This window comes from Sceloporus occidentalis, unplaced genomic scaffold (assembly GCF_023333645.1).
Source record: "Sceloporus occidentalis isolate IW3139 unplaced genomic scaffold, rSceOcc1.0.p SCAF_5, whole genome shotgun sequence".
In the NCBI taxonomy this organism is placed as follows: Eukaryota; Metazoa; Chordata; class Lepidosauria; order Squamata; family Phrynosomatidae; genus Sceloporus; species Sceloporus occidentalis.
The window spans coordinates 72,278,819-72,292,089 of record NW_028316985.1 but is presented as its reverse complement, the minus strand read 5'-3'; the positions used below and the strand labels follow the sequence as shown (position 1 = coordinate 72,292,089).

The 13,271-nt window shown below is 38.8% G+C and overlaps 1 protein-coding gene across 1 annotated transcript; it reads right to left on the bottom strand.

Annotated features, from left to right (window-relative positions):
- Positions 1 to 1,726: 1,726 nt before the first annotated feature.
- LOC149312320 (hyaluronidase Eo Hy-1-like) lies at positions 1,727 to 12,122 on the bottom strand. The gene is made up of 4 exons (XM_089527192.1): positions 12,046 to 12,122; positions 10,484 to 11,441; positions 5,862 to 5,951; positions 1,727 to 2,068 (listed from the first exon to the last, which is right to left on the bottom strand). The coding sequence occupies exons 2-4, from the start codon at positions 11,402 to 11,404 to the stop codon at positions 1,727 to 1,729; spliced, it is 1,353 nt and encodes a 450-aa protein (XP_089383318.1). The 5' UTR covers positions 11,405 to 11,441; positions 12,046 to 12,122.
- Positions 12,123 to 13,271: the final 1,149 nt, after the last annotated feature.

Here is a 13,271-nt window from a genome sequence, read left to right as displayed (position 1 = left end):
CTTTGAAAGATTTTAATAGTGTGAAGACCGAAGAACAATTGCAGGGTATGCTAACTTCCCACACATATGTGAAAGGATATTCCAGAGTTTCAATAACTGCGTACATAGTGGTATACTTCTGTAATCTTGAATTCAATGGTCTGTAAAGAAATGGGGGAAAGCTGGAGTCTTAGAGACATGGAAGCCTTCACTTAATCTCATGCCGGTCTCAGAGTAACCTTGATATGATTCTGTCCCTTCCTAAACTGTCCACTTGATGGTGAGGAAAAGGAAGGTAAGAAGGACAGCTCCAGGGAGGAGGGATTCACCAATTTTTGGCTCTCGACCCATCAGTTACTGGCTTCAGTCTTGCCCGTCACTAGCATGTAGCTACTTCAATAGATTGTCCTGAATAGAACGCAATCATTACCATGAATGAGGTTGCCCAGTCTTGCTTAGATTGTGATGTGTATGTTAGTGTGTTTCCAAATGTAGTAAGGGATTTACATTTAGGGCCTTGTTCTTTTTGTTGAAAGCTGCCCTGGAGTGCATCTGTACTGCAGATCAATACTGTTTTCATGGCATTTTAATACCCTCCATTTCACACATGAAAAATAGGACATACATGGCCAAGCAAGATCAGAGTGTGGTCAACATGGCAGAAGTCATTAATGAGGAAAAACACACATGCTAGAAGAGGCTGCAGCAGTTTGCGTTTGACTGAGTCTGCTGGGAAGGACAAGATTCCACACTCTTCTCTCCCCCTTCCCCCTGCTGAGTTAATTGACTGTGAACTGCTTGTGCACTTTGAACTCACTTTGCAGCAGTTCAAGTAAGCCAAGGACAAAGGCGGAAGTGGCAGTAGAAGATAGAAACTGGAACATTTTTAAAGTAGCAGAAATAGCGGGACTGCAATCAGGACATTTGGAAGTTACGCACTTTATGTGTCATGGCCCCATCCAAAAGGAATCCCAGGGATTTTACTTCGGAAAATTTAGAATTCTCTGCCATTTGCTGCAGTTCACGAAAGCTGCCTACAGTATGATCCCAGTATCTGTGGGACCGGTACTCAGTTTCACTTACTAGTGTCTGAAAAAATGTGCTCTCTATAGATGTTTTCTAGGTCTTCCAGCATGATTCTATAGTATGTTTTTGCCAGAGGTTGGCCAGAGTGTCACACTGAAGGGGCCAGAAATTCCTAAAGAGGTGTTCATTCTAGTCATTTATATAGGTCCTCCAGCCTGTTTCTATGGGATGTTTCTGTCTGGGGTTTCCTATTATCTGCTATTTTCTGCTTGGGGTTTCCTATTATCACAATTCCACAGTAAACAACCCTGGATATGGTGGTCATACTGCATGCCTTTGTAGAAGAACCAAAACTGTTAAAGCAATATCAAACTCCTAAAGTTGTATAATGTAGATACACTACTGGACTTCTTTCCCAAATTATGTCCTATCATACACATTGGATGTTCACTTATTATTATTATTATTATTATTATTATTAACCTTTATTTATGAAGCACTGTAGATTTACACAGCGCTGTACATACTTCAGCTTGCTGATTTTAAAACAAGCCTATTTTAATGTTTTCTTGTGTTTTAGGGTAGTCAGTCTGCTGTGTATTTGGGAATTCATCAAGCAATATACTTGTACCAGCTTTTGATTAAAGTCTGACAGGTGTTCCATGTCTCAGGAAAGGTGTTGCAATGACATACTGAAAAATGGACTGAATTTTCATTGCATTTATTGACAACAAATTTTATACCCTGGTTTGAGGCTCGGAATTTCACAATATTTCCCTGTCCAGCCTTGGTAACATTGACACATAAATTTTTCTTTCATGGTATTCTGGTCTTTAATCTTCAGCTCTCCCACTACAGATACTTCTCCTTTTGTTTTGGAAAACTTAATCTTAAAACTCTGAGGATGCAGGTGCAAATAGTCGGGCGAGCCACTGTTTTTACGAATGCATCTTCCATTCTTCTTACAGAGGACTTTGCTACAGAGTTTGGCTGCAGAGGTCACATTAATGATGTAATGCCCCAAGGGGCCATCTACATATTTTTTCACAGTAATACAGTTTTCCTGGAAAAAAACAATGACATAGATAAGTTACTTACTGATGGCTAGGTGGAAGTCAGTCTCGTTCTATAGGGAAATATAAACTGGCAAAAATCAATATAAGCTGGCAGAAATCATGGACATTGTATCTAAATAACTAGACTGAGGGATCAAGAATAATATTCAGCCAGTCATTGAATATTTTTAAGCACCTCAGCTTGCTTTACTTATTTAATTACATATACAGATTCTAGAGCACATCCAGAAAGACAACTAATGCAAACTATGTAGCCAAAAAAAGCCCGGAAAAATGAAAAGGAACTGTATGACGGTAATTTTATTGGTACCCTGCCTCCCTCACACTCACCCCATTCATAGCACACATTTATGGTGCTATTATTCCATTTTATGTGCCATGGTTCCATGCAGTACAATCTTGTAGCTTGGAGAGGTACTGGGGCACTCAGGATAAGAATTTTAAATGCCTCTCACTAAACTGAAAATCCCAGATTTCATAGTTGGCAACCATATCTTAAAGTGGAATCAGAGCACCTTTGATTGTGTGGTGTGAAAGGGCCCCAGCACTCAAGCCAGATTTCAGATTTAAACAAATACAGTACCTCTAAATCATACAAAAGATTAACATTAAAATGTAACAAATTGTCAATAATATTTCAAAGAATTTAGAAGTACAGTGGTACCCCGGGATACGAATTCACCGCGTTACGAAATTTCCGGGGTACGAAAAAGTTACATTGGAAAAAACTGTTCCGGGTTACGAAGGATTTTTCGGGTTACGAAATTAATTTCGGCGCGAAATTCAAATCGGAAGCCGCGGCTAGCGGCTTTCCAGCGCCTTTTCGGGTTGCGAAATGTATCGGGTTACGAACGGCGCCGCGGAACGAATTAAATTCGTAACCCGAGGTAGCACTGTACTGTAAATTGTTTTTTAAAAAAACACTTAAACACCAGTGCCATTAAAAACGGCATGCCTTCCTATTAAAATCCCTTTCATTAAAAATACACAAAACCATTTGAAATAAGAACAGTCTTTGCCTAGCCAGCAGATGGACAAGAGGGAAGTTCCAAATAATTCAGTTCAAGATTTTCCAGACATACACGCTACCATCATTCTCCCAAAACAAGCAGTTCTTTTACCTTGCCACACCACCACTCAAAGCCTAACAAAAATGCCAAGGTTTGGAAATACACAAATTGGGTAGGAGCTCTGAATTGCACATACAAAATGGGTAAAATAACCTGTTATACATAAATAAAGTACAGGTCAATACCATATATACTTGACTATACATTGAGGGCAACATTCTGAAGGCCATTAAGCATATTCATTTCTCTTTAGATTTTTCTTGGCGGGGGGGTATCTCTTAGATATAGAGTTGAGGAGCAATTCCTTATTATTATTATTATTATTATTATTATTACTTCTGCAAATTTGAGGCATCCCAAGCATTTTCATTCTTTTTTTCCTCAGTATACTACATTTGGCTACATGGCCCTTATAACTTAGCACCTACATTTGGTATTAATACATGTGATTATTTTTTATTGGTCCTCTCAAAACCTTCCTAACCATACTTCAAATTACACAGTACTGTAGAATCATTTAGAAAACTATCTAATTACTGTTTTTTTATTTGGAATTTATTTTTGTTAGTATTATTTTCATGGTTTACAAGTTGTTAAGTTTTGAACCGTCATTGATTTTGAATATATCCACAAACCTAACAATCAGTGAGCTATCATTAAATAATATGCCATGTTCCAAGTAGTATCACTTTTTTATCATTGTACTGTTATGACCTTGTCTATGGTAATTTGATTCAGATGTTTTGTCAGTCCATTTGGAATTACTTCCAGAGCACCTACCACCTCTGCAACCACCTTTTTTTCTATTATTATTATTATTATTATTATTACTGTCATTTTCAGACATTATTTTCCTCAGTCTGTAATAACAGATAACTGAGATCCTAGATGAGCTGAATCACAGTCAAAATCATTTCCTGCTTTCTAATAATGCTACTACAATCTTTCAGGAGACAATGGCCAAGACCTATTTCCAAGACAACCTGGTTTGCAAAATTTAACCTGATTCTAAGGTCTGCCTCATAAATTACATTGGTGATGTGGTTACACCAAGAACTTTAAGTGTCTCCCACATAGTTAAGACATGTTGATAGCACATCTCTCTCTCTCTCATCTGGACACAGAACCAATGACACTCAAATCTAAATAGCTACCTGCAATGGTATCCACAAAACATGTATCCAGTGTTTTTTACATGTTTTCCAGAGTCCAATGCTACGTTTCGTTTTGTTTTATTTTATGTTGTCGTGTGCCTTCAAGTCATTTCCATTTTATGGCAACATTAAGGCGATCCTATCACAGACTGGGAAAATTTGTTCAGAGGGGATTTGCCTTTGCCTTCCTTTAAGGGTGAGAGAATGTGACTTCTCCAGGGCCACCCAGTGGGTTTCCATAGCTGAGCAGGGATTCAAACCCTGGTCTCAAGAGTTAGAGTCCAACATTCAAATGCTGGCTTTTTTGTGTGTTTATACACATACATACATACACACATACCACAGCCCCAGATTCAAGTATTAAATATATGCATACCACAAATATCCTGCAAGATTTTGTTATGGAGCCAAATTTCTTATGAATTAACAGTTACTCATGATTTTAATAACATATATAAGAATTTCAGATGGAAGAAAATGTTCCAAAATGTTCTAAAGTATTTCCTTTCCTGCCCTGTCAGTTCTTCCTAACCCTTTAGTTTTCCAAAGCTCCTTGCACATCTCAATGATTAATCTGTTTTGGCTCCCAGAAGAATATCATTCATGGTCTCAGTCTGTGACCAGATTCAAGCTGATACATTCACATAGCAGCATCCAGTCCCAATCTAAATATGCAAACTGAGTCATTTGCAAAAGATAATAATGTCACAAATAACCCAGTGTACATTTCTCTTCAAAAGATCTCAAACCCAATGGATTGTATCCAGGTTTAGACCCACAAAAATCAATGGGAGTTCAGTTAGTTGATTTCAGTGGATCTACTGTAAAGCATGATTAAGTCAGGACCCAACCTAAAGCTTTCCACAGAGTTGCTACATAACTTCAGCTACCAGACATTGTGTACTGTAGTCTAGTGCAATAAAACAATATGTCTGCTTAGTTGATGGGAGCCAGGTTTGCCTCTTCATTATTTTGCACTTTGTGGTGCAGATAGAATTATTTTTATGGAAAAGTATAGTACTGCATACTCCTTAAACAATATATTTACTTGATAAATATTTTTAGATGGGGTGGGGATAATTACTGTCACTGAAGCAAGGTGCCAAAAGCCATATTAGCTTCCCCTAAGACAAGAATCTTTTTTTAGAAATCAAAACCAGAAGCACCTGAACATCCACTACTTGTTTTGACTGGGAAGGAAAGTATATACCCCTGCGTACACACAGCTGCATAGTGTAAAAGTCACAAATTCTCAACACTTCCAGGAGGGGTGAAACTGATTTTTCTTCCCAAAAATACATTATGGATGAGAACCGAGGCTACAGAATGGGCCTTGGCCACAGACAGCCCATGAACTGTGCTTTGCCTACCTCTACTGTCTGAGGTAATTGGACCAATAATCTCCAAAAGGAAACCAATCCTACTATCATCCACTTGCTAAGCTATAAAAGTAGACAAATGGAAACCATCTTGAAAATCCAATGGGGATGGCATGACTCCCAAGAATTCCTGTCAAATTTAACTTACAGGCATGTTTTAAAGACAAACTCACTTACATAAGTACTGGCATACTGCATGCTGCCCCAAAGGATAACTCCTGCTGCCCCCAGTGCTGCACTCTCACCAATAGTGTGTACCAAGTCAATCTGAAAAGTAAGGCATGAATAAGCATATTATAGAACATCATACAGTGATCCAAGAGCCAAAGCTGAGACACCATTACTCAGTCATCTCTCTGTGTTGCTTGTCACTTCTGGCTAAACAGGTCTGAGAACCTTTTCTATGCCCTTCAGCTGTCCCCAATTAGGTAAAGATCATACTGATTACCCATTTGCCATCTCAATGGCCTGTTACAGACTGCCAAAATAAAGCTGCTTCGGGTCTCTTTGGAGGTATGCTATTTAAATGATGCATGCATCCTAAGAATCTGGAAGCTGCACCAAAGCTGCACTCCAGTGCTTAGGAATGGAGTGTGGCTTTGGCGCGACCTCTGGACTCTTAGGACCCATGCATCATTTAAACAGCATACCTCCAAAGAGACCCGAAGCAGCTTTATTTTGGCAGTCTGTAACAGGCCTAAGTTTCAGCTGCATTTAAGATGCCCCATTTTCTCTGTCCTCAGCTTACTTCAATTGCTGCAAACTAATTTCAAATAATAAATGTAGTTTGTACTAAGTTAAATGAGCAAGGGGGAGAGTAGTGGGTAAAAATGTGCCCTTCCTAGTAAGGTCAGGCAAAAGCAACCTGTTGCAGCCTCTCCTAGCTTGTCTGTTGCTCCTCATTAATAACTTTTGTCATCTTGACCACACATGGTTTTCATCTATGAAGTTGACAGGTACGCTTTTGAAACACTCCCCCCCAACACAACACCCCTCGCTACATACCCAGTTTTCCAGACCTGTAAATAAGATGAGAGTACACATACAATGAATGATAATGTCTCTTTCCTTACCATTTCTGATCTATAGCTAACATGAGGGGCTATGCTTTCTGAGTATCCAAGATACTTATCCATTTCAAATGTCCTGGATGGACTTAAGTGGCAGCATGTGGAATCACTGTAATTCCATGCTTTCAAGTGTGTGTGTGTGTGTTTGCATGCTTGTACATGAACACAGAAAAGATAGAAATACAAGATAGGTAATCCAGTCTCAGTTTTCAGTCAACCCTATTTAACAACATATTTTCCCCTTCTTTATTAATTAATGAATTTCTGACAAATTCTATTTTAGCTGATATGTTAATTAGTGCTGAGCTACAGTACTGTGCTTGATGGGTGGCACCTTCATTATTATTTTTTTAACTACTTTCTTTACTAGCTTTGATCTTTTGATTGCCTTTGGTGAGTTGATGTAGCCTTTGAAAATCAAGACCTGTCTATGAAAAACACCTGAAACAATGGTTTGATCAGAAACGTCACATACAACTGGTAAATCGTTATTAGTCACATATTTGAATTTACATTGATATTCATATGATTAGACAAGAAACCCCAGTTTTCACTGAGGTGGTAAAACTACATGGAGACCCTGCCTGTTCCAGGTTTTAGCTTGCCAAAGGGGAGGGGGATAGCAGTTGTCCATTTCCCAAATACCAAGCAAACAGTAAATGGTGGAGGGAAATTTTAACCAAGTAAAACAATGAGGAGAAAATATTACCCATTCTCTCCACCTCCTATTGCTTACAGATGTAAGCAAATATATGGCTGCCCGTATTTCATCTTGGGTTTTGTTTTTTGTTTTTTGTTTTTGTTTTGTTTTGTTTTTGGGGGGGGGGGGAGAAGACAAACATTAGGTATGGTAAATCAGCCCTAAGTAATAAGATATTGGGCTGAAACAGACAGCCCCAAAGGGGCGACTTGAAGCTACCCCTCCCAAGGATGGATTGGGGCTGTGGCAAACACACACCAAGACTCCAATCTGCCTTGTAATTGTTTTGCACAGAAAGCAGCATCTGCAGAGGGGAAAAAACCTTGAAAAAATGAGAGAATATTGCATTTAGAAGGATTCAATAACAGATTCAGATGATCTCTGGTATGGTAAAGTGGCAGTTCATAATGAATTGAAACATCATATTATTAAAATATCATTATTAAAAATTTGGGAACAGATCAGGAAAAAAAATTATAGGAAAATTCCTTTATGGGTTTCCCTGCAAGAGGCCTTCTTAGGAACTTGGAAATCGATTGATAATTGGCTCACATATGGTGATATCCTGGTTAAAAAGGGAAAAAAACATAATGGACATAAGGCCAATGGAAGAATTATCTCAGTTAGATCCAAAAATTCAATGGCTATTGTACAGTCAATGGAATGAACGATTCAAAATAGACTTTAAAGTAGAGGACTTCAATGAGGCAAAAGTAGATTTGGATAACATATGGTTTTGAGGCAGACAGCAAAAAGGTTTCAAGATTTTATAAGCTTCTTCAAAAATACAAACAGGAAAAGGAGTTAATTTCAAGAGAAATGATCAAATGGGCTACAGATTGTGGTAAAAGCATTAGTTTAGAGACCTAGAAATATGCAAGAGAAAAAAAATAGGAAATTCACTAAATTCCAGGCTTTGAGAGAAAATTATTGGAAGATGGGAAGATGATGACACCTAACGCCTAAGAAAATGGCCAAAATCTGTAATACAAAATCAAGTAAGTGTTGGAAATTTAATTCTGCTATTGGAACATGTTTCCATGTTTGGTGCCGCTGTCCAGAACTGGCAAAATACTGGAAGAAGGTACATATAACAATTGAAAAGATGTTAAATATAAAGTTCAAAATGAAACCAGAAGTTTATTTACTAAACATGTTAAATAATTTACCTTCTCAGATAGAAAGGAAATATGGAAGAGCTATGTTGTATTTGATTACAATGGCCAGGTTGATTTTAGCACAGAACTGGAGAAATCAGGACGTACCAAACATAGATGAGTGGATATTAAAAGTTAATGACATAGAAATGGATAAGCTAATACTTGAATAATAAAGATATTGAGGAAAGGGAGGAAGAATGGTCTCCAGTAGTGGAATATTGTAAAAAAAGTTGGAAATAAATAAGGAAGCGTATTTAAATATGAATGGTGGGCAAATTTAGGAGCACTGTCTAGAATTTTGTTTGAAGAAAACATGGTGACAAGGAGTAAAGAAGAAAGGGGAGTTGGAGTGGACACAAATTGCACTTTTGGGAAGTCATATCATATAGACATGTCTAAATGGGGTTATCTGTACTTATACAAATGATCACAAGTATTGTATATTCTTGTTATGTAAATCATTGTTTCAATTATTAATAAAAAAAATTAAAAATTACTCATTGCTTCCTTTGAGAGGAAAATTAGTGGTGAATTAAACCTGTAGTAAACATTCATGGTCCTACAAACAGACATGAAATAAAAGTTCAGTGGTCCATTTGCAAAATTAACAGGGCTACTTGGCCAACATTTTTAGATGAGACTTTAACACTTGGCCATTTGAACTGACTCTTGCCTCTTGACACACACTTCAAAGTTTTCCTGCTTACCCAATTTCCCCTCACTACATGACTGACAGTGGTGCAAAGGGGTAACTGCACAGACATAATTGGAAATCACAGACAATCAGAATAACGGATCATATGGAGGCTATTAAGTGTATTTAGAGGTTTTTAAAAAGAGGCTGGATGGCCATCTGTCAGGATATTTGATAGTGTATACTTGTATATCAGAGAGTTGGACTGGATGGCCCTTGAGGTCTCTTCCAGCTCAATGCTGTATTCCCACAAAACATGTTTCATATTAATAATTAAAAAATGGCTGCTAGAAGGAATGGACATTAGGTACAATTTACTAAATCATGCATCCACTAAATTAAAAGTGGGAAGAGTGTGGCCCATGGCCTATATGTGGCTTTTAAACCCATTTTGTAGCCCCAGGATACTCACTCCCCCGCCCTGTTTTATTATTATTATTATTATTATTATTATTATTCTCAAGTAGTTCCCATATCCTTTGGGGGTGTGGAGCCCTTTTATCATATGTCCCTCAAGCTGTTTTAGGACTCAGGAGACTTTTTTCAAAATCAGGCATAATTTTTGGTCACTTCCTCCTTTGGGCCTAGAGAATGCAGGGTACACTTTGATTTTCAAAGAAATTTAAACATCACTTTGGCATGCACAGTTCCCTGGGGTCCAATGAGGGATGTGTTGTGGCTTCAGGACCTTCAGGACACTAAAGGCTTAATGGTAGGGGTTGTGTGCGTAGCTAAAAGACTTAGTTTTAGGGCTCTCCAACCATTTCAAACTACTTCACTTACTGTAGAGGTAGGAAATTTGTGGCCTTTCAGATGCAGTTAAATTACAGTTCCCACCATCCCTGACTTCGTGCTATGGTGGGCAATATCCAAAGGCCACCACTCCCTTACCCTTGGTATAATACCTTCACTGCCTCTTTCGTGAATTCAGCTGGTCATAGACTCCTCTGCCCTTGTGACTAACATACATACTGAAGACTCTGCTTTTGTTTCTATAGTTGGGGGTTTTCAGATCATCTCGTCCTGTTAGACTCTACCCTGAGATTCTCCATGTGAACCCTTGTAAAGTATTACTGTACTATACATTCACACAGTGAGACAACTGTGCAAACAGGCAACTGCAAAAGATCCTGAGAGACTATGTGATTCCAGTGTATGCAGCACTGCCCCCTTACCTCCGACAAAGCCTGGAATGTATAGGCATAAAATGGCCTAGAGTACACAAAAACGGGCAAGGTGTAGTCTTTTTTAGCAAGGGAAGCAATACGCATTGCCTCCTTAACCCGATAGTGTACAAATTTCAAAGCATTTGGGCTTGACTTCAGCATATACTCCAGATATATGGAAGGATAAAGGGCAGTACTTTCTTTCCAAAGCCAGAGCAGAAGATCATTACGTGAAGCTGCAATAGCTGGGCATTTGCCTGTGTATGCATTGGTATTGGTCTTGTAATCATAATTATAGCAGTCTGGGTATAAATAATAACCCCAGAGTCCATTTGGTCTCATATTTTCAGCAAGGGAAAGGGTGCTGTTCATAAAACTCTTGCCAGCATGTTCAAATTCTTCCTTAGCAGCTTTCCGAATTGCATTTTTGGGCCACTGAGGATGTCTCTTTCTAACAAGTTCAAGAGACGTATTTCTGTAAATGTCTTTATGGCCCCAGTTCCTGTCCCACTGGGGTCTCCAGTTTTCCCAGTCAATGACCCCAAGTCCATGGAATTTCCTCATGGCTATGAAACGCTCAATGTCCGACTTGGCTTTGTTTAGGTGCTTGACAATGCTCTGGTTCTGTGGTACACCGCCATTGATGGGATCACCATTGTCAGTAAAATAGGGATAGTACCCCAACCGAGTATGATAAAATATCGTCACAGCGGAACCACTCAAGGTCTCATTAGGATTTGTTATAATGTTGAAAATATTGAGATCTAAGTCCACCTTGTAGCGTAGCCGGCATTGTTCCGTAGGGGCATTCCACACCACTACAAAAGGTTTGTGGGGAAACAATGGAGCTCTTGTCGGCATAACTATACTCCCATCAGCCACCATCAGTAAGACCCATATTGGTAGGCATTTGATCCATGGATGGCACATAGTATGCTCTTTTTAATGGTGCTGGTAGAGTAGCGTCCTCAAAGGAGACAAAAGGAGAAAGGATATTAACAGCAAATAACAATGATAACAAGAACTGGCAAGATTAATCAATTAAAAATTGCAGTCCTAGAAATATTTAAAAAAACTGGCTCTAGGCTTCAGTCTTGTATTACTTATTTGGAAGCAACCCCTTTTGAATTCAATGAGACCAATGCAATTTTAGTTAGCTGACCATTTCAACCTCTTTAAAGGCCTGGTTTACACTTGAGAGTATGGCATCACAATTCTAGTCCAGCTAGCATAATGTTTATATTGAAACGGGAATCATTATCTCTGTAAGTCAGTGTGAAAAACATCTAACATGCCAAGTTGTTCATTAAGAAAATGAAGGATGCAAGGAATCATAAAAGAGAGCCACAAGCAAGAGCCACATAGTTGAAGTCACATCACAGTCAACCATGTTGTGAAGAAAAATGAACTTCCATGTATGACAGAAAATGTATAGCCATGGAACTGTAGTCAAGATTCTACAGAACAGAAGTCACAGCAAAGCCACCATAAGAAACAACTCAGCAAAAATAAACAGATAAAGAGCCACAGGAGAAGAGAGATTAGAAGCAATATAAATAATCAGTCAGTACTGAATATCCAGGCCACTCCTACTGTGTCCATCAAGGAAACATCACAAGCCAGCTGATGTCAACCAATAAGATACTGGCCGGGAAAGTCTGAAAATTCTGTTTGTGGCAGTTGGAATCTGAGCTAAGGTTCTGCCAAGTCCAGAGAAGGACGTAGGTCTTAGGAGTTCCATAGAAGGGAATTGTGGTTAAAGTCTAGTGTAAGGGACTTTTAGCCAATTAGTTACTCCAAGTGAGGGAGTTATTATAGTTTGCCTGAGTGCAAGACTGTTAGTTGTATGCATAGAAAGATAAGCAGGAAGGACAGTGTGAGTGTTCTTGAAATCCATTAACAGTGATACTCTGTGGAGAATGAATATTTGTAACAAAGTTAAAACCAAGAAACGAAACTAAGGACCTTATCAGATGAGGCACTTACCGTTGCCCAAACGTTGCTGATGTGTTGGGGAATCATCAGACGTGTGATCATCCGGAACGCTTCTTAAGTGCAATTGAGGCCTCCCATTTTGCTTCCGTTGCAGAAGCATTCGTGGAGAAGCCAGGAGGAGCCATTTTGTTAATAACAGGATATTGCGTTATTAACAAAATGGCTTTTCTGAGAACTCTTCCATGATGGAAGCAAAGCGGCAAGCCAATTACACTTTAGAAGTGCTCAGGATGATTACACCTCTGGTGCTTCCCCAACATTTCAGCAAAGTTTGGGCAACATTTGAACAGCGGTAAGTGCCTCCGTGTGATAAGGTCCTAAGAAACATAAGTGCCTGAACCAATAATTGTTTATTTTAAATCTACTTAAGTAACATCTGTTTGAAACACCTGTTCAATAAAGTTCAGATTTTATTTTAGTAACAGCTTGTCAATGTTTTGAATCACATCAACGTTACCATTAATACACAGTAATTTGAAACAGAGGGCTTTTAAAAGGTGTCCGTCTCAGTTTGGGTGAATGGCACCCACAGTCATGTCACACTAAACCATACCCATTCTGACCTGCTGTGTTGAATTTGGTTGCCCACCAAATAATCCCCAACCTGGGTAAGAGATACTCATTTGACATTTCCCAGATAAAATTAAGCAATGCTGTAGAAATAAGAACGAAAGATATGATTGTGAAGTTTGTATTGTAAAATACTCTTCTGATGGCCCAGAAGGAGCAGCATCTGGCCGCTCCAACCATGATTTGGGCTGGGACTATGGTGTTTGCATATGTGAACCCTTGTAAAGGGTTA